The sequence below is a fragment of the Pleurodeles waltl genome, chromosome 9, assembly GCF_031143425.1.
Source record: "Pleurodeles waltl isolate 20211129_DDA chromosome 9, aPleWal1.hap1.20221129, whole genome shotgun sequence".
In the NCBI taxonomy this organism is placed as follows: Eukaryota; Metazoa; Chordata; class Amphibia; order Caudata; family Salamandridae; genus Pleurodeles; species Pleurodeles waltl.
Window position 1 is genome coordinate 85,402,308 of NC_090448.1, and position 27,246 is coordinate 85,429,553.

Here is a 27,246-nt window from a genome sequence, read left to right on the forward strand (position 1 = left end):
GTGGAGTTGTGGTCGTTGTTGTTCTCGAGGTGGAAATTGAGGTCCCCGAGGAGGATGTAGTCCGTGGAGGCGAGTGCGTGGGTGCTTGCGAGGTCAGTGATGGCGTCGCAGAACTGGGCTCGTGGTCCGGGGGGTCTGTAGACGAGCGTTCCTCTGAGGGTGGTGTTGGGGTCGGTGTTGATCTGGAAGTGTAGAAGCTCTGCGGTGTTGAAGTGGTTGTCGGTGTGGGTGGTGATCTTGAGGGAGGATTTATGGACGATGGCGAGTCCTCCTCCGTGGCCGTTGATGCGGTCCCTGCGGGAGATCTTATATCCGTCTGGGATGGCGATGTCTGGCGCGGATGAGTCGTTCCACCATGTCTCGGTCAGGAAGGCTACGTCCGGGGCGGTGCTGTCGAGCAGGTCCCAGAGTTCTACGGCGTGTTTGCGTGAGGAGCGGGTGTTGAGGAGTATGCAGCGGAGGTGGTTCGGACTGGTGGTCATTGGCTTGGAGGTTCGGTCGCATGAGAAGTGGCAGTTGCGGCAGGTAAAATGTCCGTGGGTGTGCTTGGGAGAGGCTTGGTAGCAGCATTGGTTTTGGTCTTGGTCGTAGTTGAGTGCGTGGAGGCAGGCGGCGTCGTAACTGAGCCTGGGCGGTGTGCGGTGCGCAGTGCGAGGTCCAGGGGTCCTGGCGCGGTCCAGGCGCGGACAGGGGCAGACGGGCTTGCCTCTGGCGCGCCTCCGGCGCGCCATTGGCGCGCCCGCTGCGCAGTTGCGCAGCGACCTGCATTAAGAGGGGGTGGAGGGAGGGAGGAGGAGCTGGGGGCGGGAGTGGGGAGCCGAAGCGGCGGGAAACGGGCAAGGGAGCAGTGAGTAGGGAGGGGGGTGAAAAAATACGACTAGGTAGCTAGAGGGGGAGGTGCGAGGGCAGGGGATGTAGGCTGGGAGAAAAGAGTCAGGGAAGCGGGCGGATGGCGCTGGATTGAGGGCGGGGTGGGTCAGAGGAGGAGGGAGACGCGCAAGGGGAGAGAGCAGGAAGCGGTACAACACACAGGATAACGAGACTACTAGGTAACAGAAACAGATACTAGGACACAGGGCACAGATGGAATAACAGTGAATAACAGTGACAACGTGATAACAATACAATACAATACAATACAGAGAATACACAACAGGGAGAAACGGTGAGGAGACAGAAACAGACACGACAGAGCAAACCTTACTGCCCACCTCTGGGCCACCAGGGATGAGGCGCAGGCGGGGGCCTGCGGGTGGAGGAGGGCCTCGAACTTGGGCAGCAGCGGCAGTCAGGGACAGGGCACCTGCAGGGTGCGCTGCGCGGCGGGGGAGCGTCCTGTCCTGACAACAAGGTCAGAGAACGCACCCTCGGAGCGCAGCGACCTGCATTAAGAGGGGGGTGGAGGGAGGGAGGAGGAGCTGGGGGCGGGAGGTGGGCGGGGCCGAAGCGGCGGGAAACGGGCGAGGGAGCGGCGAAGTAGGGAGGGGGGTGAAAAAATAACGCTAGGTAGCTAGAGGGGCGGGGGAGGTGGGAGGGCAGGGGGTGTAGGCTGGGAGAAAAGAGTCAGGGAAGCGGGCGGATGGCGCTGGATTGAGGGCGGGGGGTCAGAGGAGGAGGGAGACGCGCAAGGGGAGAGAGCAGGAAGCAGTACAACACACAGGATAACGAGACTACTAGGTAACAGAAACAGATACTATGACACAGGGCACAGATGGAATAACAGTGAATAACAGTGACAACATGATAACAATACAATACAATACAATACAGAGAATACACAACAGGGAGAAACGGTGAGGAGACAGAGACAGAAACAGACACGACAGAGCAAACCTTACTGCCCACCACTGGGCCACCAGGGATGAGGCGCAGGCGGGGGCCTGCAGGTGGAGGAGGGCCTCGAACTTGGGCAGCAGCGGCAGTCAGGGACAGGGCACCTGCAGGGTGCGCTGCGCAGCGGGGGGAGCGTCCTGTCCTGACAACAAGGTCAGAGAACACACCTCTGGGCAAAAGGGCAGGCCCAGAACAGATGGTATGTAGTTTCCTCTGCGGGGCATCCCCTTGGGCATTCTCTGTGTGGGCACAGGCCCCTGCTGTGCATGAATGACCGGACTGGCAGTCCCCCTTTCACAGCTGTCCATGCAGTGTCTTTGTGTCTGTTGGTCAGGGATGGGGAAGATACATTTTCCCACACCCTTGTTGCTGTAGCGGGTGGCAGGTCGCTCACTGGTTCTGTGGTGTCCCTGGACCTGATTAGTCTGTGGATTGGCCTGGGCTTCTAGGGACTAGTTTCGATGTATCACCCCTCTTCAGCCAGAATAGCTTGATTCTGGTGGCATAGCAAGCATGGGACTCATGTCTGGACATACCCTTCCCACTGAGGGTGACAAATGCAAAAAAGATAAGTTGATGGACAGAATGTAGAACAAATCAAACATTCACCCCCAGTCAGAGATCTGGGTTTAATCCATCAGTTTTTTTGCTCACCATGCCATTTCAGTTGGGACCCAGCCACATGCAAATCAGTCTTTACCCTTTTCCCCATGGGAACAGTCCAGCCCGAGCCGCCAGGTCAGGTTCTTCCTGGACCAAAAACAAGCCACAACCACAAAAGCAACCACAGTGGTTGCTTTAATTCTGCATGCTACATTGGTTGCGGCAGCACCAGTAGGGGAGCAGGTTGAATATGTGGAGTACAAAGATGGATCTTCTGTTTGTGGTTGGGTAGGAATTCTGAACTAGATGCTGCTGCTTTAAGTGAGTATGGAAAACAATGACTACCATGATGGGGGAGAGGGGGCACTGGGTATGGTGCAAAAGAATACTTTATTTCTATTGCCCTTGTTACACCTTAATGATAGCATTTCAGCTCCAAGATGCTGCTTCTGTTGCATATCAAAGCAAACGTTCCACTCTTTCGCTTCCACCTTTATACCATTGCAGAGAATATTAACATGAAGTAAAGCAGAACACAGTAAGGCCTGCCACAAATTGAGAGCACTCAGATGAAGCTTCTGTGTCTGGGTTGGCCGGACGCTGCTGTTTCATCTGAGTGCATAAAGCAGTGACTGACAAAGAATGCTAAGGAAAAGGGATGGGTTTAGTTTAGACATTGCTTTTTAAAAGACCATATGAGAGGATTTGCACAGATTATTTATTTGAGAATGCATTTATTATTTTCGGTACTGGTATCAATTTTAGTGATTTAAAGACAAAATGAGAAAGGGGTAGATTGTCAGGAAAGTAGTGATAGTCCCTCAAGTTCAGGGAGAGTTGATCTGTCCACTGAGAATATGTGATTAGCAGGGTGGAGCCAAATACCAAACATCATGGTTGCAATGTAAGTGAGCCCCCAGGTGACTGAAGGATTTGGACCATGTCCTAGATCTGATACATTGCATTCTGGCCAGCCGTAAGAACATTAGAGGCTTCTGATCATCTTAGCCTCCTCCCCCGGAGTCTGAAGCAATCATTGGACAGTGGTAGGTCGGCAAAGATCTTCACCCTCTTCTGCCCTGCAGTGGAAGCCTACCATTTGTCTCCAGGCTGCAAATACTTACTCAGGAAACTACCCCATGTGGGTTTCCTCCTTACCTGAACACTGCTTGGACCCCAATATATTCATCTGCATGCATGATCAAATTGCATTATTCCCCTGGCATCTCAAACAATAGCCCCTGGGGGGCAGAGTACGGTGCATTTCAGCAGGTTGATTGGTAAGAGAGATTGCTGGACATTGGAGAGGCATCTAACTACTGTTCGAGATGCCCCTCTGCAGTACTGAGAGGCAGTGAGATTATCTTCTCTATTTTTCCTCTCCATTCATCTCGTTTGATGGCATCAGCTCGCTGGGAGCAGTCATACAAAGAGGACTACATATGGCAGCCATCTTGGATAAGTAAAGTGGGCAAAAATCAACAAACTTGCTAGGAAATGAAAAACCAAGGGAGGCTATGGGCAAAAGGTCCCCTGAAATGCACCCCAAATATAGTGATGCACATGTAGAGCACACATATACCCAAGGGACATGTGTGTGCTCTATTGCACTACAAAATTGCATTTTGGGGTGTTTTTCAAAAGTCCACATGGTTACCATCGACTTGAAGTCAATGGTAACTGTATTTCCTAAATGCCCAGTTTGCTTTCAGAAAATGCTTTGTACATCTGAATAGGAATTGCAAATAGCTAATCCCTCTTTGACATTTCCTATTCAGAGGATGACAAATTGAGATTTCTGCTGGCTAGAAATTGTAATATGTGATTCCCTGAAGTGTTTCATTCATCTGAAAGGCCCATTTTGCATTTCCTAACGGCCCTTACTAGCGATTAAGACCATTAAGAAATGCAAAATGCAAAATGCAAAATGGCTTTTACATCTGGCCTAATGTGTGTATCTCATGAGTTCTGGAACAACTGGAGGAATAACATATACATGTGTTCCTCAGAAATTTCCTACAGAATCTACTGCAGATCATCTTCCATTCCGCAGTGACATTCCAGAGAGCGCATCAAGTGTGGACCAGCAATAGATCATCTGCCCCTTACCCACAGCAAATTTAATCCTGTTTTTTAAGACATCAAAAGGTACAAGAGGTCATCAAGTTGGTAAAGAAACATGGCCCCTACATGTTCGAAACCCACCAAATTTAATTTGACTATTCGCAAGATATGATTGCCTTATGGAAACAATTTCCCTCTCACTGATGAAAACTGAGCAAACTTGAGATCTCCGAGGCCTTCTACACCCGGATGTGATGTTGATAATGATAAATAGGCATACTGCAGAATATGGTGACCCTGAAGATTTTAAGACTTTCCTTGATTCATTGGACCCTGGAGAACAGATGTCCACAGTCAAACTGCAGAATCAAACAAAACTTACCCACAAGATTGATCAAGAACCAAATTGGAAAGATGATGAGGAATGTATGAGACTTGAGAGGGTCACCAATACCTGGTTCAGAGCCACGTTGTTGAAACACCCACAAACTAAAGTTGCCAGAGATAAATCTAGGTCACCCCCAAGGCTTGACCTGCAGAATTACTTTTCACTCACATAAGACTGTAATTTGGGACTACATATGCAAATACACATTCATGGGACACAAACCATCTTATACTGTATGTTCGAAATGGGGTCTTTGGTTGGCAGTCAGGTTACCCCGTGTCCAAGTAAGGACCCTCACTCTAGTTAGGGTAAGTCAAACACAATCCAAATTATCCTGTGCCCACCCTCTGGTAGCTTGGCACTGAGCAGTCAGGCTTAACTTAGAAGGCAATGTGTAAAGTATTTGTGCAATAATTCATACAATAACACCATACAGCACTTCAAAAATACACCACACAGTGTTTAGAAAAATATATAATATTTACTTGGATAAATGCAGGTCAAAACGATTACAAATGCAATAAGCATTATGTTGAGATATCAATGTAAAGTGATATAAAGTGTCATAAGTCTTTTAAAAGCAAACAAAGTCTCTTTCAAGCACAAAGTACCTGGTTCCCGTGCAAAATCTTCCTTCGCTGGTTTAGGGTTTTAAGTTAGATGTTTATTGTTTACTGATTATTAGTTGCAGAGCAGTGTAAAGAAATCAGGTTCAGTGTGGCTAGGTGATTTGAACCAACAGCCAATGAAAGTAACTCCTCATTGGAAAGGCTGGAGACTTCATAGGCTTAGAAAAACCATGGCTGGGACTCCATCAGCTACCTCTCCAAAGTGAGTCTTAGGCTCCACCAGTGTCTAAAGATTGGAATGTGTACTGATCAGGTTGAGGTTCCATGGTCTTTATTACTGGAAACAGATATTTCTTTGCTATCGATCTCAGGGGTAGCTAAAACAGGTTATACAGGTTGCTCACAGACATCTACACCTACCCCTCTCAGATTCTCGACATCACAAATATACAGAGAACTGAGATTCTTCCTCAAAAATTATCTGGACACTCATGAAGGCTCTGTGACGTCTGTCTCTGCTCTATGGGCGGCAGGAAATGCATGACTTAGAGACCCTTATGAGTGACATTACATTGCTTAAAAATGATGGCCAAAGATAAACTTACTTTCAAACACATTAGTAGTACATAGCCTGGGGACTAAAACAGGGCCTCCACCTGACCACACGAAACTACTCAGACAGGCTAAATATACACTGAATAAGCTATATACATAAAAGGGAGAACACGCCCTTTTTCGACTTAAACAGAGACAGTATGAAATGGTGAGAAGGAAAGCTGGGTGGCTTTCAGCAACTCAATTGAAAAAGGCAGAACAGTCTAGAATCATCCCAGTAATAATCACCTCGCCGCTCCAGGGGACATTCTCATGGCATTTACTGACTACTACAAAATACTCTACACCTTATATACTGCAGACACCTTAGAGGACGAAAATAAACGTATGGATGACAGTGCAGTTCATAGTCTTACTGAAATACAGGTGGAAACATTAGGGATGAATATTATGGAATAGGATATCAGCCTAGCCATTGATGGAAACAATGATTAATAAAGTGCTAGGAGAAGAAGGACTCCCGATATAGTTTTATAAAATCAATAAGCCAGTTATGTTACCCTTATTTTGCAAATTGTTTGCGGGGGTGACAGAGGTGGGGAGGTTTTATGATGAATACAATAGAGCCCCTAATATGTTATATATAAACAGAGTAAAGACCCATTAAGGACCCATTACTTTGTCCCAGCTATAGGCCGAAAATAATGGCAAAGCTTCCAGACAATTGCCTTAAGAAAATAATACCACTACTGATCTACCCGAATCAAGTAGATTTCGTTCCCCACTGGTCATCTATGTACTAACTATGAACAAATTCTCACTCTGGCAGGTACACCATGATGTCGACAATAAGATATAAATTTTATTGGATGGCGAAAAAAATGTGATTGGGTGGAGTGGCTCTATTTTATGAGGACTGTGGAGAAAATGGGATTGAGAGAGTACTTAATGAAGAAGAATAAGCTGCCATAGGTCAACCCCATGGCTTTGGTGCATTGTGGAGGATCTGTATCTCACTTTTTACCAATTTATTGTAGCACACGGCAAGGGTGCCCACTCTCCCCCTTACTATGTTTGATAGAGCTGAATGGTGTAGCCATAGCTATACTGCAGACTGCAGACATTAAGTGAATACATACAGTGGCTAGAGAACAGAAAGAGTTCAATTATGCGGATGATCTATTAGTCACTCTGTCCTCACCATCCGAGTCTATTCCAGCCTTAATCCTCCTGATTGATCACTTCTCTCATGTTTCTGGCTATACTGTTAACTGGTAAAATTGGGAATCCCTCACTATAACTTCATCCACAATGAAGGCATCTATTGATAATTGGGCATTTCAAAGGACATTATCATAATGGTGATAGCTCGGTCTTCTTTTGATTCATGGCGTGGGCAATATGGTGCTGAATAACGTAGTACCCCTTCTTGACAAAATTAAGCTTGAGTTTCAAACATTGACTAAGATGCAACTCTCTCTCTGGTGACGAGTACAAAATACCATAATGACCATAGCTCCTAAATACAATTACGTATTTGGACTATTACCACTGAAACTCCAGGTGCCCTACTCAAAACAATTGACTCAGAAATATGTAGCTTCATTTGGGGAGGACCCTCCTGCCCGCAGTTATTAGGTGCAAAGTTACTCATAAATATGAGGTATAAAGGGTTACAACTGCCCCACATAGAGTCGTGGTGGTTGGTTCAGTAGTTCTAGCTCCTGTGGATTATCTGCTGTGGATCCATGGATAAACTCCTCCCTGGCTGTGAACAAGTGAAGGATAGGTATTATGGATCAGGTTGAACCAGATATGATGGTGCGGTGTTACATAAAACAGTGGGTTACATTTTTACATAAGTATGCATGTAGCTTACTCAGTTTTGAGGCATTGATGTGCCCTTTAGGGTTGACTAAATGTCTGCCTAACTACTACTTGAACACCAATTGATGATTGGTGGAATCTTGCTTTGTAAGTCACTTAGTCCTGATTCCCCTCAACCCTTATACTGTGCAACACGTTTGACTCATGATAATTTAACCTCTTGGACAAAGCATTTATCAGCTGTTTTGCTTCAATATCCTATCAAGTCATTTGTATAATATTTGTACTACTGTTAGATGACTGTAAGGAAATGCCTCCTTGGCATGGTTGCCCCCTGACTTTTTGCCTTTGCTGATGCTATGTTTACAATTGAAAGTGTGCTGAGGCCTGCTAACCAGGCCCCAGCACCAGTGTTCTTTCCCTAACCTGTACTTTTGTATCCACAATTGGCAGACCCTGGCATCCAGATAAGTCCCTTGTAACTGGTACTTCTAGTACCAAGGGCCCTGATGCCAAGGAAGGTCTCTAAGGGCTGCAGCATGTCTTATGCCACCCTGGAGACCTCTCACTCAGCACAGACACACTGCTTGCCAGCTTGTGTGTGCTAGTGAGAACAAAACGAGTAAGTCGACATGGCACTCCCCTCAGGGTGCCATGCCAGCCTCTCACTGCCTATGCAAGTATAGGTCAGTCACCCCTCTAGCAGGCCTTACAGCCCTAAGGCAGGGTGCACTATACCATAGGTGAGGGTACCAGTGCATGAGCATGGTACCCCTACAGTGTCTAAACAAAACCTTAGACATTGTAAGTGCAGGGTAGCCATAAGAGTATATGGTCTGGGAGTTTGTCAAACACGAACTCCACAGCACCATAATGGCTACACTGAAAACTGGGAAGTTTGGTATCAAACTTCTCAGCACAATAAATGCACACTGATGCCAGTGTACATTTTATTGCAAAATACACCCCAGAGGGCACCTTAGAGGTGCCCCCTGAAACTTAACCGACTGTCTGTGTAGGCTGACTAGTTCCAGCAGCCTGCCACACTAGAGACATGTTGCTGGCCCCATGGGGAGAGTGCCTTTGTCACTCTGAGGCCAGTAACAAAGCCTGCACTGGGTGGAGATGCTAACACCTCCCCCAGGCAGGAGCTGTGACACCTGGCGGTGAGCCTCAAAGGCTCACCCCTTTGTCACAGCCCAGCAGGGCACTCCAGCTTAGTGGAGTTGCCCGCCCCCTCCGGCCACGGCCCCCACTTTTGGCGGCAAGGCTGGAGGGAACAAAGAAAGCAACAAGGAGGAGTCACTGGCCAGTCAGGACAGCCCCTAAGGTGTCCTGAGCTGAAGTGACTCTAACTTTTAGAAATCCTCCATCTTGCAGATGGAGGATTCCCCCAATAGGGTTAGGATTGTGACCCCCTCCCCTTGGGAGGAGGCACAAAGAGGGTGTGCCCACCCTCAGGGCTAGTAGCCATTGGCTACTAACCCCCAAGACCTAAACACGCCCTTAAATTTAGTATTTAAGGGCTACCCTGAACCCTAGAAAATTAGATTCCTGCAACAACAAGAAGAAGGACTGCCCAGCTGAAAACCCCTGCAGAGGAAGACCAGAAGACAACAACTGCCTTGGCTCCAGAAACTCACCGGCCTGTCTCCTGCCTTCCAAAGAACTCTGCTCCAGCGACGCCTTCCAAAGGGACCAGCGACCTCTGAATCCTCTGAGGACTGCCCTGCTTCGACGACGACAAGAAACTCCCGAGGACAGCGGACCTGCTCCAAAAAGACTGCAACTTTGTTTCAAGAAGCAGCTTTAAAGAACCCTGCAACTCCCCGCAAGAAGCGTGAGACTTGCAACACTGCACCCGGCGACCCCAACTCGGCTGGTGGAGAACCAACACCTCAGGGAGGACCCCCGGACTACTTTACTACTGTGAGTACCAAAACCTGTCCCCCCTGAGCCCCCACAGCGCCGCCTGCAGAGGGAATCCCGAGGCTTCCCCTGACCGCGACTCTCTGAAACCTAAGTCCCGACGCCTGGAAAAGACCCTGCACCCGCAGCCCCCAGGACCTGAAGGACCGGACTTTCACTGCAGAAGCGACCCCCAGGAGTCCCTCTCCCTTGCCCAAGTGGAGGTTTCCCCGAGGAAGCCCCCCCTTGCCTGCCTGCAGCGCTGAAGAGATCCCTTGATCTCTCATTGACTTTCATTACAAACCCGACGCTTGTTCTAACACTGCACCCGGCCGCCCCCGCGCCGCTGAGGGTGAAATTTCTGTGTGGGCTTGTGTTCCCCCCGGTGCCCTACAAAACCCCCCTGGTCTGCCCTCCGAAGACGCGGGTACTTACCTGCAAGCAGACCGGAACCGGGGCACCCCCTTCTCTCCATTATAGCCTATGCGTTTTGGGCACCACTTTGAACTCTGCACCTGACCGGCCCTGAGCTGCTGGTGTGGTAACTTTGGGGTTGCTCTGAACCCCCAACGGTGGGCTACCTTGGACCAAGAACTGAACCCTGTAAGTGTCTTACTTACCTGGTAAAACTAACAAAAACTTACCTCCCCCAGGAACTGTGAAAATTGCACTGTGTCCACTGTTAAAGTAGCTATTTGTGAATAACTTGAAAAGTATACATGCAATTGAAATGATTCAAAGTTCCTAATGTACTTACCTGCAATACCTTTCAAACAAGATATTACATGTTAAATTTGAACCTGTGGTTCTTAAAATAAACTAAGAAAAGATATTTTTCTATAACAAAACCTATTGGCTGGATTTGTCTCTGAGTGTGTGTACCTCATTTATTGTCTATGTGTATGTACAACAAATGCTTAACACTACTCCTTGGATAAGCCTACTGCTCGACCACACTACCACAAAATAGAGCATTAGTATTATCTCTTTTTACCACTATTTTACCTCTAAGGGGAACCCCTGGACTCTGTGCATGCTATTCCTTACTTTGAAATAGCACATACAGAGCCAACTTCCTACAATGACAAAATGAAAAGGTATGATGTATGGTGTAGATTTCTGTTTGCGAGAATAATAAACAATAACAGGAATTGACACATAAAAGAGAATGTGTGGATCTAATAATCTATGTTATAGCCTAAACCACATTAAAAATTCGAGAAAAGACCACTTCTCTGTACATACTCCGGCCCTCTGAATATTCAGCCTTCCATCTCCTAGGTTCAATGTATCCTCTGATTTTAGCTACTAGCTATGTACTAGAATGTGTTATTAATTAGTAAAAGAATAAGTGCAGACACGCAGAGTTTTGCTCCGAAGCGCTACTGAATGTTGGCCTAATAAGGCTGAATAGTCTTAATTCAGTTTCATGACTCCTCAATCCACTACCAGACATTCCCAGTCCCATTGTCTCACTCTTGCAGGTGTATGCTTTCTCTCCATTTTTCATGGTTTTACCTTCTTCCCTAGTTGTGTGTTTTCAATTTATCACTCTGGTTCAGGAAGGGTCTGGGTGAGAAGAAATGACTGCTGGTTTCTACAAATCAGTACCAGTAGACCACCTCTGCAACCAACAACCCAAATTAAGCACTAACTAGGACCCAGAAATAGTGAGGAGTCCTCATGACTGGGCTCCATAGTCATGGATGAGCCTTTCACCTCATGCTGTTTCACAAGCATACACCCAGAGTGAGTACTGGTGAGGCTGTTAATCAAAATATATTACAATCTGTATGTTAAAATGCCTCAGCAGTGTTATTAAATTGTTGTATGACCATGTATTCTGTTTAATTGGCACAGGCAATAGGTCTAGCTACCTCAGAAAGTGGTTCTTCATTGATTGGTGAGGTTAGACATGCAACTCTCATTATGTATGCACTCTGTCACTCTTGCACATCCATTCGTCCACCCAACCACACACAGCACCGCCTACACACATAATAAGAAGTACTTTCAGGTTTAAGACAGACATATTTCTTTTGCCGGTGCTTGTTTCCACTTGTCGATCTACTTTCCTGTATAATTGACTTCACCACTACCTAGCTAGATAGTTATATAATTAATGGTGTTGGGAGTATACACAAATACTAAAAATGTCTTCAGTTTTCAGATTCTCTGCAATTGGGTACAAGTCAGCCACAAAGAAGCATTAAACTAAAAGCACATTTTACTAATCCTGACCCAAAGAAAAACATGAAAATTCCCTTTGTCTTCCTAGAAGTTGGAGTAGCAACATTTAACCACCCAGGTGAAGTTGCTCATACAGATATAAAGGGGAATAAAATATATATTAATATAAAAATGTACAGAAAACCTCATATAAACTAAACTACATACTACTTGAAACACCATAAAGAGAAGGAAGAGATTAAGGAAATTGAATAAGATAAAGTTATCCTTCAAAAGAGGGTCGACAGCCACTAAGTGAGACAAAACAACAGAGAGAAAGAGAACCTTGCGGTAATAAACTTTTAAGTTCATAGTCTTCTAAAATGAACCATAATGATAAATTAAAATGACTTGTCACAAACAGTAGAAAACATACATGCTTTATTTTAATTGTTTTTTAAATCTTTTTCACATTGATCATTTATGGCGAGGCATTTACAAAAAAACCCTTAAGACAAGTAAAAAGCCATATTCTTTCCTGCAAATACCTTACAAAGTCCTCAAGTTATTGCAAAAAAAAAAAAAAGACAATCATAATAACCGAGAAGGGGTGTTGTTTGCCCTGACCAAAGTAACAAAAATAGAACATCAACACAAATATCGCCCAACGCAAAGAATCGACATGTAAGATACATTACTGGCATGCATTCGAGTGATCCAGACCTGCACAAAACTTTGTAATCACTTCTGTCCTGGTTTAGCCAATCCGATGTGCGAAAGGTGGGGCTTAACTTGCCAGCACAGTTTTTGGTCTTTTTTTAAAATACCCTTTTAAATGACAAATAAAAACAATAGACGAACTGAGAGCAGAAGAAGGAAACGTACATGGATGCAAACTTGGGCGGAGAGACGCGATCACTGATCTGATGTCTGCCTTCCTGGATTGTCCTCTGATCACTTGAAAATGTTCCGAGGTTGCATGGCTTCAGAAAAAGAAATAAAAGTTATGAAATTGGGAAAAAAACACACGAATGGCCAAAATCTTAGGCACGGGAAGAAAATAAAAGGTCCTCACAAACTGTACAGAAACTTCAAAAAACTTGCAGTCTGGAAGTTGTATGGTAGAAAGACAGAATAGCCCCTGTAAAAAGTCATGGCTGCGCTGGAGTTTATCCCGCAGTGATAACTGGGGAGTGTTCCGCCCAGTTCAGGACACTCCATCGTCGACGATGTCCCAAGGTCACAGAGTGGTGGCAGTGCCGGTGGCTTATTAAGCCTAGATTTAGAAGAGAACAGGCCGTTGGAACAGCTGCTCGAAACCCTTGAATCCGTCTCTATTTCTTTCCGCGGCACATCTATCTGGCCTCTTCTCTTCCTCAAGGACGGACGTCGTAGGACAGACCCCCAGTCCAGAAATGGCTCGTGCCAAATTGGCCGTCTGAAGAGCAGGAAGCCAGAAACCTCCATTCCTCACAGGATGAGTAGATGGATTAAATCACCAGGTTATTGTAGCTGACATATTTCTTTTTTGCTGCGGGACCTGGAAGAAAAGCAGAGAAAAATACATGAATGTCAGGTCTGGTGATCCAAGACATTGCAATCGTCAACAGATTGTCGTACATAAAATGAGACAGATTTGCAAAGTAATAACAGTTTAATATTGGCGGGATCACTTGACGCCGTTAAATGAATTGCCCTTGGATTTCCAGTTTTACTCTATTGAAAAACAAAAACATATGCAGGCCTTTCTTCCGCAGCAACATGAATTACTAGACCTACCTTTAGTTGTGTGAGATCACTGATACTGAAAATACAGTATTATTCTTGTACCAACTGTGTACATAAAGGGCTAGAGTTATCAAGTGTTGCCTTGCCCTTGAGTCCTGCAACAATAAATTCAGATTTACCACCTTGTGTGGCATTCAAGGGTTTGGTAAAGCTGGAGTAATGCAAGGCAGTAAAGTTGCTGCCTTGCGTTACTCTGCCCCATAGAGGCATTCCAAGTGTGGAGCATGGGTGGAGAGCATGGGTCTTCCCACCCATGGATTTTGATGCATTCCCAGATTTACCATTAGCGATAAACCTGGGAATGCATCAAAATGGTTCTCCATCCCAGGGGAGGCATAACGAGGAGAGATATATTTATTTCCCCTTATTTCCTCTTCCTACGTGAATTGCATTCTGCAGCAGGCGTAGAAAGAATGCAAAGCCTCAGAGGATTGTTTTTGTGCAGGGAGGTGTTGCTTTCTTTGCATACACAATTATGACTTCAATGAAGGTTCCCTTGCACCATAGTGAAAGTGTGCCTACGTTGGTGCAAGGCAGCTCATTGTGCAACAGTACAAGGAAAGGACAGCAATGTGCCATATAGTGGTAAATATGGTGCATTCCTGTCCTCTCCCTTTCACACAGCTTCTCTTGCTGCGTTGCATCGCATGGAAGTCTGATAAATCCGTCCCAATGCTTTTAATATTATTTTGCCACTTTGGCCCTGTGTCTGTCTGAGCATGGCATAGCTTGCCAATGTCTACTTCAATTTTGGTCTGTTTAGAGATAGTATGACCCTTTCAGGCCTAAAGAATCTTGAAACTTGACTTTTTGATTACTACACTTAGATATGGAATTGTGTTTCAGTCTACCTACTAAACAAAAGAATTGTGTGAACCCGCCAGAGACAGGTGGTGCAACTGACCCCAGTGCAAAGGCCAGTCTCAGTGTCAGTCATACTTCTGACCCCAACCAGAACGGTGCATTAGGATGTGATGGAGTCAACGATTTGTTTTTTTACTTTTTGCTGTTGGAAGATATGACTGTATGATTGTGGACACTAGTCCACAGCAGTATGTAGAGACTTGTAGTTTGTGTTCTCACTTCCATCAACACTTTTAGACATCCTGGTAAAAACAGTGGGGGAGGCACTGATTCTCCACAAAATGCAGCTGAATTTATGATAAGAAAGTCAGTTTCGAACAACACCGTTTCTCCTCTAAGGAGACCCTCCCTAACAAGCTTCGGTGTATAAGACACAGATTATAAATGTATAAAATCAACTAAAATTAAAAGTTTACAGGGAAATAGGGAGACTGCATAGACACATACAGAAAGGTGAAAGTCATGGTTAAATATCTGACGTCCAACAGGGCTTCACTGTAGATGTTACAAACACATGCCTCAGGCTACGCTTTTCGTGGTTATTAGTCGTTTTTTCAGTCTAATATTTCTATTCCCGAATTTATATGAATGAACTTCTGTATGTAAGTAATTAATAGCACATAAGGCTTCTAAGCATATCAACAAAAGGACAGATTTAACTTTTCATTACATTTCTAAGGTATTAAAACGATCATCATGTTTGCATTGTTTTGAAACTGGTCGATTTTTATTTCTAAAATACATTTTTATTTCAGAAATGCATCAACTATGTAAAAGGAGTATAACTATTGTTCTCAAATGTTACGTCATCTAACATCAATGGAACTCCTATTAGAACATTGGAATGTTGGCAGCTCCATTGAAAACAATGGAGTGCTCTGGGCTTTTACTGGCCGGTAAAAGCCCGCAGCGCCAACATTCTAATCTTCCTTGTTCACAGCAGCAGCTTTGAACAAAGCCTCACAAGCCTGAGGGGATTTTAATCGCCTTCGGCTCGGGCCTTTAACAAGGGAGCGGGCCTTTAATAGCCGGTAGAGCCCGCTACGGCGGGTTCTAAGGCTATATTAGAACACTGGAATGTTGGGACCTCCATTGGAAACAATAGAGTGCTCCAGGCCTTTACTTGCTGGTAAAAGCCCAGAGCGTCAACATTCCAATGTTCTCTTTGTTTACTGCAACAGCTGTGAGCAAAGGCCTCACAGAGCCCAAGGGGATTTTAATCCCCTCCGGCTCCATGAGGACTTTGTTTTATGTATTAGAAAATTCTGCCCTCTAGTGGCAGAATGTTCTAATAGCCTTATAGCCCTTTGTAGCTGTGCTATACCAGCAATTGAAGGCTCGCTCAATTTAACGCGTTAGCGGGCCTTTAATGGCCAGGAGAGCCCGCTACAGCAGGCTCTAAGCCTATATTAGAACACTGGAATGTTGCAAGCTCCATTGGAGACAATGTAGTGCTCACGGCTTTAACTGGCTCGTAAAAGCCCTGAGCATCAACATTCCAATGTTCTTTGTTCACAGCTGCAGATGTGAACAAAGGCCTCATGGAGCCAGAGGGGATTTCAGTCCCCTCGGTCTCGATGAGGTCTTTGTTTTATTTGTTAGAACATTCTGCCCTCTAGTGACAGAATGTTTGAATAGCCTTATAGCCCTCCGTAGCTGGGCTATACCTGCAATTAAAGTCCCACTCCCTTGTTAAAGGCCTTTGCCTTCGGCTTAGGCCTTTAATGATGGAGCAGGCCTTTAATGGCCTGTATAGCCCGCTACAGCGGGCTCTACAGCTATATTAAAAGTGTTAACTAGTTTTCAGACATTCAGAACAAAAATGAATAAATAAGAGACATGTTGATTGTGTGCTATCCTTGCAGTTGAAATTGTGGTTATTTATTTATTTTTTTTAAAAGACTTCCCACACCACATTTGTAAACCCTATAAAGTTACCCTTATGAGAGGCTTGAGTAATTTAAATAGAAAATTGACTAATATTACATGAGCAAGATTAGACTGCATAGAAAAAAAAAAGCTAAATGTGACGACAGTACTGAAAAGTCTAAATTTCAAGAGCGTTTCACTGTAGATCATCAGTCTGCGTGGCTTACACCAAAATGTCTGCCCCGTTTAATAGCTCTTCATAGTTCTCATGCAATGACATTAGGTATGAAATAATTTTGCTCAATTTTGTGGAAAAATACACGTTGTTTTTTATATATGCATGTGCTTCTAATATCCCTACAGATCCAGCACCTCTTCCGCCCCAACACACCCCTCCTCACACATTGTCCCCTCATCAGCAACTTTCTGCGTATCATTGGCTAGTCCCTGCACATCAGGACCAATTAGAGAACAACAGAAAGTGGAAAATTCATCCTAAATGTGAGGAAGATGGATTTCTGAGCATGTAACATGATTCTTCTCTTTGGAGTGAAGTGGAATTACCAAAACAGCAAGTCTCACTTACTGCAAGTCAGACACAAACATTTGGGGACAGATTCTCAAACATTAAGCATCGGGTTATCGTTACTTTTGTAACTCTAAACTTTTTGGGGTATTTACAAACCAACGCAAATTGGTATTGTGTGGCAAAGTAACGCAAACCAGTATGAAACGCTGCTTTGCATTGCTTTGCATCAAGGTGGCGTTACTTGGGAGGTACATGGGTGTACCTGTGCTATCACCCATGGTTTTTCCACTTGTCTAGACATAGTATTTTGTACAGGAAGGGTAAGCTTCCTGTACAAAACCTGTGCTAGACTCACGCACACACCCTAGCACTGTGGTGCTAAGGTGTGTGCGTGGTGCACAGCAGCTGAAATCTGCGCCGGCGCTAGGGAGAGCCATTTCTATGTGAATATGCACTCTCCTGCTCTCTCCTTGTCACAGAGCGCAGCATTTTTGGCTGCTGCACTGCGTGACACCTTTCATAATCTGGGCCTTGAACTTAGGTTGTAGCTCTCGCTCAAGCAGGCTAAGTGTCACACTTGAGGATAAGAGTTAGTTCTGAAATGGCTCTGTTCAGAGCTGTGCTTTGTGCACAGCAACGTTGGTGAGCTAGAGATTCTTCAGGAATCTATTCTACTTTAGGCCTACTGCAGACCCATTCATTTGAAGGAAGGGGTCACTCTGGACACCACCTCAGAGTGCTACTCCACTATATTTGGTAAATCATGAGACTATTTTAGTGAGAATTTAGCGTTATTTAATTGTTTACGTTTAATTTAATTTATCATAATTTCACTGATTTTTCGTTTGTTGTGTTGCCGGGAATATGAAAGGTTAAGTAACAACACTTCCCCCTTTGCCATCAAATGTTAATTAGTTATCATGAATTTATTATACTCTTTGTATATCAAACCCATCACACTTTGTCATAAATATCCCAATTAAAAAAAGTCTGTCTCCCTCCCCTCTGTATTAGAAGGTCGACATCATTACTTTCAAAGACACAACAGCCAGGCAGCACGCCTGACAGAGCTATTGTTAAATTACTAAGCCATCCAACTCAAATATTATCCTCATTGTTCCACATTCTCGCATACTAAACATTTCCAGTTTTGATCGTCACCTTATTTAAGTTACTCTACATTCCCATAATTATGTCATATAGGCGTATTTTGCATCAGCACACCTTTCGACATCTTGCCTATTAATAGACAAGTTGTGTGCATCAAAGTTGCGATTTGGCCAATCTATACTAACACTATTCTGCATGTGGTCCTGTTGTTGAGCGACAGAGAATAGAACAGTTTTTCAAATGCCACATTTTACTCTCTCAGGTCAAAGTGCAAATGAATACGTCTCGATTGTTGCTGATCTGAGACTGAGTGTGGGAGAGTGTATCTGAGTGGGAGAGTGTATCTGTGTGTGGGATCTGCCATGTACTGTATGACTTTACTGAGAACACCAAACTCAATTCATACCCCGGTCACCTTAGGGCACCACCATCTTATGGTGACCTAGCCACAACTGTCCATCAACACTGCAAAGGCTCTGTGGGGGTCATTCCGCCCTCGAGCAAACAATGTTTCATCTCTGTCTGCATCTTCGCTGAACATCACCAGTTCAAGCGGCATAACCGGTGATGTTTAATAGTAAATTATGCATTCATGTTGCACTCTTTGGTGATATATGTCACGGCATTACGTTTAACCGGCTGTATGTGGCCACTTTTGGAGTGAACGCTAAGGCATATTTAAAGATTTAAGTAGCAGATGACACAGCACTTGGAAAACATTGCAGGTGAAAAAAGCACAGGTACAGGGCCTGCGGGGTTTTTGATCATTTCACTTCGTTTCCTGCAGCTGTTTTGCTTTAGTGGCTTCCCTGCACACTTTGCTTGACATAAAAATGTCAATAGTGATACATCACAGAAAGTACAGTTCAGCAGCCACAGTAAAGTGCAGCTCGTGGCTCTCCAGGGCGCGCCGGGGCCATACGAGTTTAACTGGTAATCCTAGGTCAGGATGCCCGCCCACTGCATGCATCTCAGCTTCAGCCTGCTGAAATGTGGCATTTGTTATACAACTTATGGACACACAGTACTTTCTTCAATTCCAAGGTCACATTTAAGGAATATTTAAAACAGCTGATTTAAAATAGAAAGGTGAGAAAATCAGGTTGGGGAGAACCATGATCTTTTTGCACCTCTCTCGTCCTCCTCTAAGGCTCAGCACAGTTTCCAGGAACTATTAATACTTGTCGTGGGCAAAATTTAACTTAGGTTGGCACAATATGCATACTTTCAGAAAATTCGTGTTATGCACATTTATGGCATTTTGTGTAATTATACGCCGTTCGAATAAACATTATAGCGCAGGAACAAATCAAACAACCAAAATAAAAGTGACTGCTGAAATGTCTTGTTTGATGCTATTTTGTGAGGACGAAATATGGCCTTGCATCAAAAATCGATGCCAGGACTTATTTTGCGCAGGGATATATCACTAAATGAGATTGAAATGTCACTAAATTTGTTGTCATTTTGCCGAATTGTCTGGAATTTTGAGTGATTACATGAAATGGAATTACGCTAATTTCGCAGACTCTTATTTATTGCCAAAATCAGCTGATCAGTGGCCAGCCACTCAGGACATAGGCCCTCATTACGACTTTGGCGGTCTTGCAAGAAGACCGCAGAAGCCGCGGACGCCACAATACCACCAGTGCTGGCAGTATGGTTGGCTCCCTATTTTGACATTTCCGCTGGCCCTGCGGAAAAGTCACATCAACATTGCATAATAGAGCCGGTGGCAATGTTGATGTGCAGCAGCACCAGTCACGCATTTCACTGCCCAAAATTCGGGCAGTGAAATGCGCGATGAGGCTGTGCCTGTGGGCCCCTGCACTTCCCATGCCAAGTGCATGGGCAGTGCAGGGGCCCTCAGGGGCACCCAGAGTCCCCCTTACCGCTAGCCTTTCCATGGCGGTGTGTACCGCCATGGAAAGGCTGGCGGTTGGGGATTATGACCGCCTGGCGGAAGCCTGGCTGTAAAGTGGAGGGGCCGGCGGTATGGCCGTGGCTAATGCGCCACAGTCATAATACACTCGAGGAACACCTCCAGCCTGTTGGCGGTGTTACCGCCAGTGTTCTGCTGGCCGCCAGGGTCATAATGAGGCCCATATTGTTGTCATTCCCCTGGATTTAAAAATGTCATAATAACAAATACTATTGCTCGTTAAATTCAATGTGGAAAATCTAAGATGGCCGAATGGCATTCTGATTATTGACAATATCAGGACATGAATGGAATCTACCTTTGAGATATGCATTTGTTATTGAAAATTGAAGAAAAAATAACTAGGGCTGCTATGTATATGCTGTGTTAGTCACACTATGTGCTCATTGTCGCTATTGTTAAGGAGTTATTGAGCGTTATGTAACATTTCTGGCAAGTTATTATGTCATTGCCACGTTCATGGATCACCCTCCTATTTTCTCTGATCCATTTCTTCCCTTCTTTATTTCAAGCTTCTACTCCTTTTCCCCTGGTGGAGTTATCGTCAGTGGGTTTTGATGCGAAATGCTGAATATGTAAAGATCACCTTGAACTGTCACGATTTAAGTTGCATTTGTTCTCAACAGGCCTACGGACACTAAGCTGAGCAATCAAAATCAACATCATGGAAGGTGGGACGAATATTGAATCAAACCCAGTACAACACAATTGTTTGATACAATACACATGCATGTCCAGTAAGGGTTATAACCTAGTAAATAAAAATACTTTAGATTTATGGCTTGGCAAACAAGCACTGGTAAATCCGATATGTCTGACTTTAATGTGCTAAATAATGTAAACAAAGGCAATTTACAAATACTCTTTACATGTATAGCATGGGCAAATGCTGCTTATCAAATCGAAACCTCACCCTACAAAAGTAGCAAATGAATTGCTTTCTAAATAGAATTCCTATATGTAATAAAGAGCTAAAAATAACAAATAGTGTGATGTCAGGGTAGTTTTCAGATGTAAAATAGTACCTCGTGCTTTACAATGGTAGTACTTTCTAGAAAGCTGAATAATACACCAAGCAGCCAATAGCAAAATGTGAGAAAGTAATGCTCCTCCGGGTGGAGGCAACACCTACTCTCTTTTAACCACATGTCCCCTGACAAGTATGCTGTCCAGCCAGACCAGACCTAAAAATAAGAAGGAATGGCGGTAGGCTCCCTCGAGTCTCTATGACTAACTGTTAAAGATATATTCATGAAAAAGCCTTTGCATTAAGGCCCTGTTCCTCAGATGAGTTCAGGTTCTTGTCCTAGGATTTGTTCTACAAGAACTCAGCAGCCTAGATACGTACTGTGTTGCCCAGAGTGTGTAGCCTGTGTGGTTGCACTTGAGTATGGTGAATTGAAAACACTTGTGTCAAGGTCTGGGGTCACTTCTGGTGGACTAAATACCAAAACCCGCTCAAAGATATAGTGAATGTAACAGTTTGTAACACTGGTTGATGGATCAATAAATAGAATGCACTACAGTGCAAAGGTGTGTGTGTTGGTGCATCACAGCCTAAAGTGACCCAGAGCAGGAGGAGCCTAAAATGACACAGAGCAGGAGGAGAAAAAAACAGCACCATATCGTATCCTAGTGGACATAGTGTTGTTTTTCCCTCACCATTTGATGCAACGTGTGCAGCCACTTTGGTTTCAGTGTTGCATTGCACCGATTCATAGTAATAGATCTGTCCCTGCAGGCTGACCACCATGTAATGGAAGAAGGTTAACATTTTTTGCGCTTCAGAAACAAACTCATAAAGGAAGGGTGTTGATTCTGAAGTACAAATAACAGGCAACAACCCTCACACAGGAGTTTTCTCCCCAAGTGAAGGGGCCATTGATGATGGTTCCACCTCAGGACCAAAGAATAAAATTAACTGCGGGACACTGCCTCATTCGTTCAATAATAAATCCCAAAATATGTTTTTTATTAGTAGTGACTGAATGTGACCATATTTGTTTCTCATACATTCTAGAAAAATTGATCACATGCTCCTTTTAAATAGTAACCAGTAGGCCTGTATCTGCATTGTGTTTTATACCGAGGGCAAAGTTTATTGCTAGCTTCAGAGATATTGAATGTAACAAACCTGCCATTTCTTCGTAGTCACCCTGCAGTTTTTGCCTTTTTCTGGATGCTGGGTTGCTTGCTTTAGAACTCTGTGCACTTTACCACTGTTAAACAGTAGTAACGTGCCTGGATACCCACTCTGCATCATGTACTGTGCACTGAAGCTTCTTATTTGGTCTATTTAACATCCTGGTAAGTCAATTGTAATTGGTGGCTTAAGTGCAGCTATTACATAGAAAGTTAAATTACATTTGTGGGCTGCAGGGAGTATTTACACCACACACATACACGACAAAATATAATTCTGCCAGGAGCCCCATAGAGCTTTGACTAAGTTGCAGTTTAAAACAGTGTTTGTTATGTAGGAAAAGCATATTTTAATATATTCACAACTCATCCATAAAGTTCTCCTTGTAAACTTATGGGGCTGGGAGCTCATTTATAAAAATAGAGAACACTACATATTGAAATTAGTGTGACTTCACAGTTGAATAAAGCTCAAAGCTATTTCATTATGTATGTCAGGTTAGGCTTTTTAAATTTAGATAAGATTAAAATCTTTAGTTTTCACCGTTGCTTAGAAAAGAACTGAAATCAGCTTTCGGATTATGTAAGCAGAAAATTAACTTTGTAATATATACTTATTAAACCATTTCTGGCACTCAACACCAGAGCTGGAATAAACATCCTTGGTTGGGAGAGGTAACAAGTCTGGTTCAGAGGGCAATGGCTTGCCTCTGGACACTGGAAAGGACAATGGGTGTTAACAGATTACCATGTAACCGGCATTAGCTACCTGGGAGAAGACAGGATGAGCTGACAGAATAAAGAATATCTTTAGCACTACCTCTTTTGACTTGGAGATGCCAGGGAAGGATTCCCCTATTGATCCCCAGGACTTTCCTACACCTACAGGTCCCAGCCACAGTAGGAGGAAAACATGGTTTTGGCCCTTTAAGGAAAGGGAGTTGCCTGGTGGCAGTTGGGTTCCACCATTTTGAAACAAGATGTTAGAAATGGGGTTTTTGGTTGGCAGTTAGGTTGCACTCTATCCAAGCAAGAACCCTCACTCTAGTCAGGGTAAGTCACACACAATCCAAAATCAGCCTGTGCTCACCCTCCGGTAGCTTGGCACGAGCAGTCAGGCTTAACTTAGAAGGCAATGTGTAAAGCATTTGTGCAATAAATCATACAACACCATAGCATAACACCACAAAAATACACCACACAGTGTTTAGAAAAATATAGAATATTTATCAGGGTAATTGTAGGTCAAAACGATCAAAGTTGCAATACGAATTTGTAAAGATATCACTGAAAAGTGATATTAAGTGTCTTTAAGTCTTTAAAAAGCAATAAAGTGTCTTTCAAGCACAGAGTACCTGGTTCCTGGTGGGAAATCTCCTCAGAGGGCCACAGGAGAAGAGATGAGCGGAAAAAGGGGTGTGTGCGTCGATTTCTCCTCAGCACACACAGACTTGCGTCGTTCTTTTCCACGCGGGGAAGTCGGGCGTCGTTTTCCGGCGCGCAGACAGTCTCTTTTTGTGGGTCGCGGGGATTACCAGATGTCCCGGGTCTGTGCGTGGATTCTCCTGCTTGTTCTCCGGCTGCGCGTCGTTCTGCGGGGCTGCGCGTCGAAGTTTCGATCTCACGGAAGGCGTTGCGTCGATTTCTCCTTGGAAGTCGGGCGGCGTTGTCCTTGCGAGGCCGTGCGTCGAAATTTTGGTCTCACGGCAGGAGTCGCGTCGATTTCTCCTTGGAAGTCGGGCGGCGTTGTCCTTGCGAGGCCGTGCGTCAAAGTTTCGCGCTCACGGTAGGCGTCGCGTCGATTTCTCCTGGAAAGTCTGGCGGCTTTGTCCTTGCGAGGTTGTGCGTCGAAGTCTCGATCGTCCAGAGGGCGTCGCGTCGATCAGCGTCGGTGTGCGGCGTTTTTTCTCGCCGCGAAACAAGCTGTGCGTCGAAATTTTCGGCGCACAGAGCGTCCAAGTGAAAGGAAGAAGTCTTTTTGGTCCTGAGACTTCAAGGAACAGGAGGCAAGCTCTATCCAAGCCCTTGGAGAGCACTTTCACAGCCAGACAAGAGTTCAGCAAGGCAGCAGGGCAACAGCAAGACAGCAGTCCTTTGTAGAAAGCAGACAGGTGAGTCCTTTGAGCAGCCAGGCAGTTCTTCTTGGCAGGATGTAGTTTCTGGTTCCGGTTTCTTCTCCAGCAAGTGTCTGATGAGGTAGGGCAGAGGCCCTGTTTTATACTAAGTTGTGCCTTTGAAGTGGGGGTGACTTCAAAGAGTCTCTAAGAAATGCACCAAGTTCCCTTTCAGCTCAATCCTGTCTGCCAGAGTCCCAGTAGGGGGTGTGGCAGTCCTTTGTGTGAGGGCAGGCCCTCCACCCTCCCAGCCCAGGAAGACCCATTCAAAATGCAGATGTATGCAAGTGAGGCTGAGTACCCTGTGTTTGGGGTGTGTCTGAGTGAATGCACAAGGAGCTGTCAACTAAACCTAGCCAGACGTGGATTGAAGGGCACAACAAGATTTTAGTGCAAAGAAATGCTCACTTTCTAAAAGTGGCATTTCTAGAATAGTAATATTAAATCCGACTTCACCAGTCAGCAGGATTTTGTATTACCATTCTGGCCAAACTAAATATGACCTTCCTGCTCCTTTCAGATCAGCAGCTGCCACTTCAACAGTGTATGAGGGCAGCCCCAATGTTAGCCTATGAAAGGAGCAGGCCTCACAGTAGTGTAAAAACGAATTTAGGAGTTTCACACTACCAGGACATATAACTACACAGGTACATGTCCTGCCTTTTACCTACACCGCACCCTGCTCTAGGGGTTACCTAGGGCACACATTAGGGATGACTTATATGTAGTAAAAGGGGAGTTCTAGGCTTGGCAAGTACTTTTAAATGCCAAGTCGAAGTGGCAGTGAAACTGCACACACAGGCCTTGCAATGGCAGGCCTGAGACAGGGTTAAGGAGCTACTGAGGTGGGTGGCACAACCAGTGCTGCAGGCCCACTAGTAGCATTTAATCTACCTGCCCTAGGCACATGTAGTGCACTCTACCAGGGACTTACAAGTAAATTAAATAGTCAATCATGGATAAACCAATCAGTAGTACAATTTACCCAGAGAGCATATGCACTTTAGCACTGGTTAGCAGTGGTAAAGTGCCCAGAGGTCAAAAGCCAACAGCAACAGGTCAGAAAAAATAGGAGGAAGGAGGCAAAAAGTTTGGGGATGTCCCTGTCAAAAAGCCAGGTCCAACATGACCCCCTACCAGCCTAAAGCCAGGGGAGAACAATCACTATCCTGATGTACTTCCCTGTTTGAGGCGACAGAACAAGGACCCAGGCCCACAACAGCAGGGGCATGCTCCAGTTCTTCGCCTTCCTGACTCCAATTGGATCACTCTGTCCATACTCTCAGGGCCCACTAAGCCAACCCATGGGGAACCTTTCTCCTTACCTGCGGATCCCATCTGTGCAGCACCTAACCTTACTTTGCTCACAGATGTATCCCAGGAGCAGGATAGTACCACCATGACCAACACAGTGGTGTTGCCCACTCTACCCCTGGGGTGTGACACTTGTCCCCTCCCCAGGGATAACTCTGTCCACCCGGACAGCAAGCCACAGTGATTACTGACAGCTGCCAGGGATGAGAGCCAGGCCCCAGGCCTCTCAAAGCTCTCCAACCACTGTGGCTGTGGAGAGTGGGGGGCGGTAGCCCCAGGTGCTGGGCACCCTTTAACCACTCTCCCTTCCACCAGGTCAGGGATGACAGCCTGAACCTGGTCCTCCCCTCTGGGGCTTTGTACCCTCCCTCCTGGAGCGGTACCCCCAGAGTCCAACATGGTCAGGGTGCTTACAGAAGTCATCCTGTACCATTCCTCCACCAGTGCAGGGCTGTTAACCTGCAACTGGCCCTCCAACCTGGGGCCTGTACCTTCAGGTTGGACTAGGGCCCGGGGTGAGGCTTCCCTCCCCCTGCCCTCCCTTCTGGGGTCCAGCACCCTCCAACTAGGAGTGGCCTCCTCAGAAGACAACATGGTAGGGGCACTGTTATCAGTAGCCCCTCCCTCCAGGTCCGGGGGACACCCTGAACCTGGTCTTCCAGCCCAGGGTCTGTACCCTCAGACTGGATCACTGCCTGGCAAACCAGGACTTCCTGGGAGGCACACCTACCCCCCACCAGGTCAGAGTTTAACCTCTGCACCTGCCCATTCAACTCAGAGTCACCACCCTGAAGTTGAACAATTGCCTGGCACGCCAGGACTTCCTGGAGGGCACACTGACCCTCCACCAGGTCAGAGTTTAACCTCTGCACCTGACCATTCAACTCAGAGTCATCATCCTGAAGTTGAACAATTGCCTGGCACACCAGGACTTCCTGGAGGGCACACTGACCCTCCACCAGGTCAGAGTTTAACCTCTGAACTGGGCCATTCAACTCAGAGTCACCACCCTGAAGTTGAACAATTGCCTGGAGCACCAGGACTTTCTGGGAGGCACACCTACCTCCCACCAGGTCAGAGTTTAACCTCTGAGCCTGGTTCCCCAACCCAGGGTCACCACCCTGAGGTTGGGCAATTGCCTGGCACGCCAGGACTTTCTGGGGGGCACACCTACCCCCCACCAGGTCAGAGTTTAACCTCTGAACCTGGTCATCCAACCCAGAGTCAACACCCTGAGGTTGGCCAATTGCCTGGCACAGCAGGGCTTCTTGGGAGGCACACCTACCTCCCACCAGGTCAGAGTTTAACCTCTGAACCTGGGTATCCAACCCAGAGTCACCACCCTGAGGTTGAACAATTGCCTGGCACGCCTGGACTTTCTGGGGGGCACACCTACCCCCCACCAGGTCAGAGTTTAACCTCTGAACCCGGTTATCCAACCCAGAGTCAGCACTCTGAGGTTGAACAATTGCCTGGCACGCCAGGACTTTCTGGAGGGCACACTGACCCTCCACCAGGTCAGAGTTTAACCTCTGAACTGGGCCATTCAACTCAGAGTCACCACCCTGAAGTTGAACAATCGCCTGGCACGCCAGGACTTCCTGGAGGGCACACTGACCCTCCACCAGGTCAGAGTTTAACCTCTGAACCTGGTTCTC

The 27,246-nt window shown here is 45.7% G+C and overlaps 1 protein-coding gene across 1 annotated transcript in view; it reads right to left on the reverse strand.

The window, feature by feature from the left end:
* Window positions 1–12,336: 12,336 nt before the first annotated feature.
* GRM7 (glutamate metabotropic receptor 7) overlaps window positions 12,337–27,246 on the reverse strand; it is a 1,785,443-nt gene continuing 1,770,533 nt past the window's right edge. Inside the window, exon 10 of the mRNA XM_069206344.1 lies at window positions 12,337–13,456. Coding sequence (XP_069062445.1) covers window positions 13,407–13,456 — 50 coding nt within the window. The 3' untranslated portion in view covers window positions 12,337–13,406. The remainder of the gene's footprint in view (window positions 13,457–27,246) is intronic.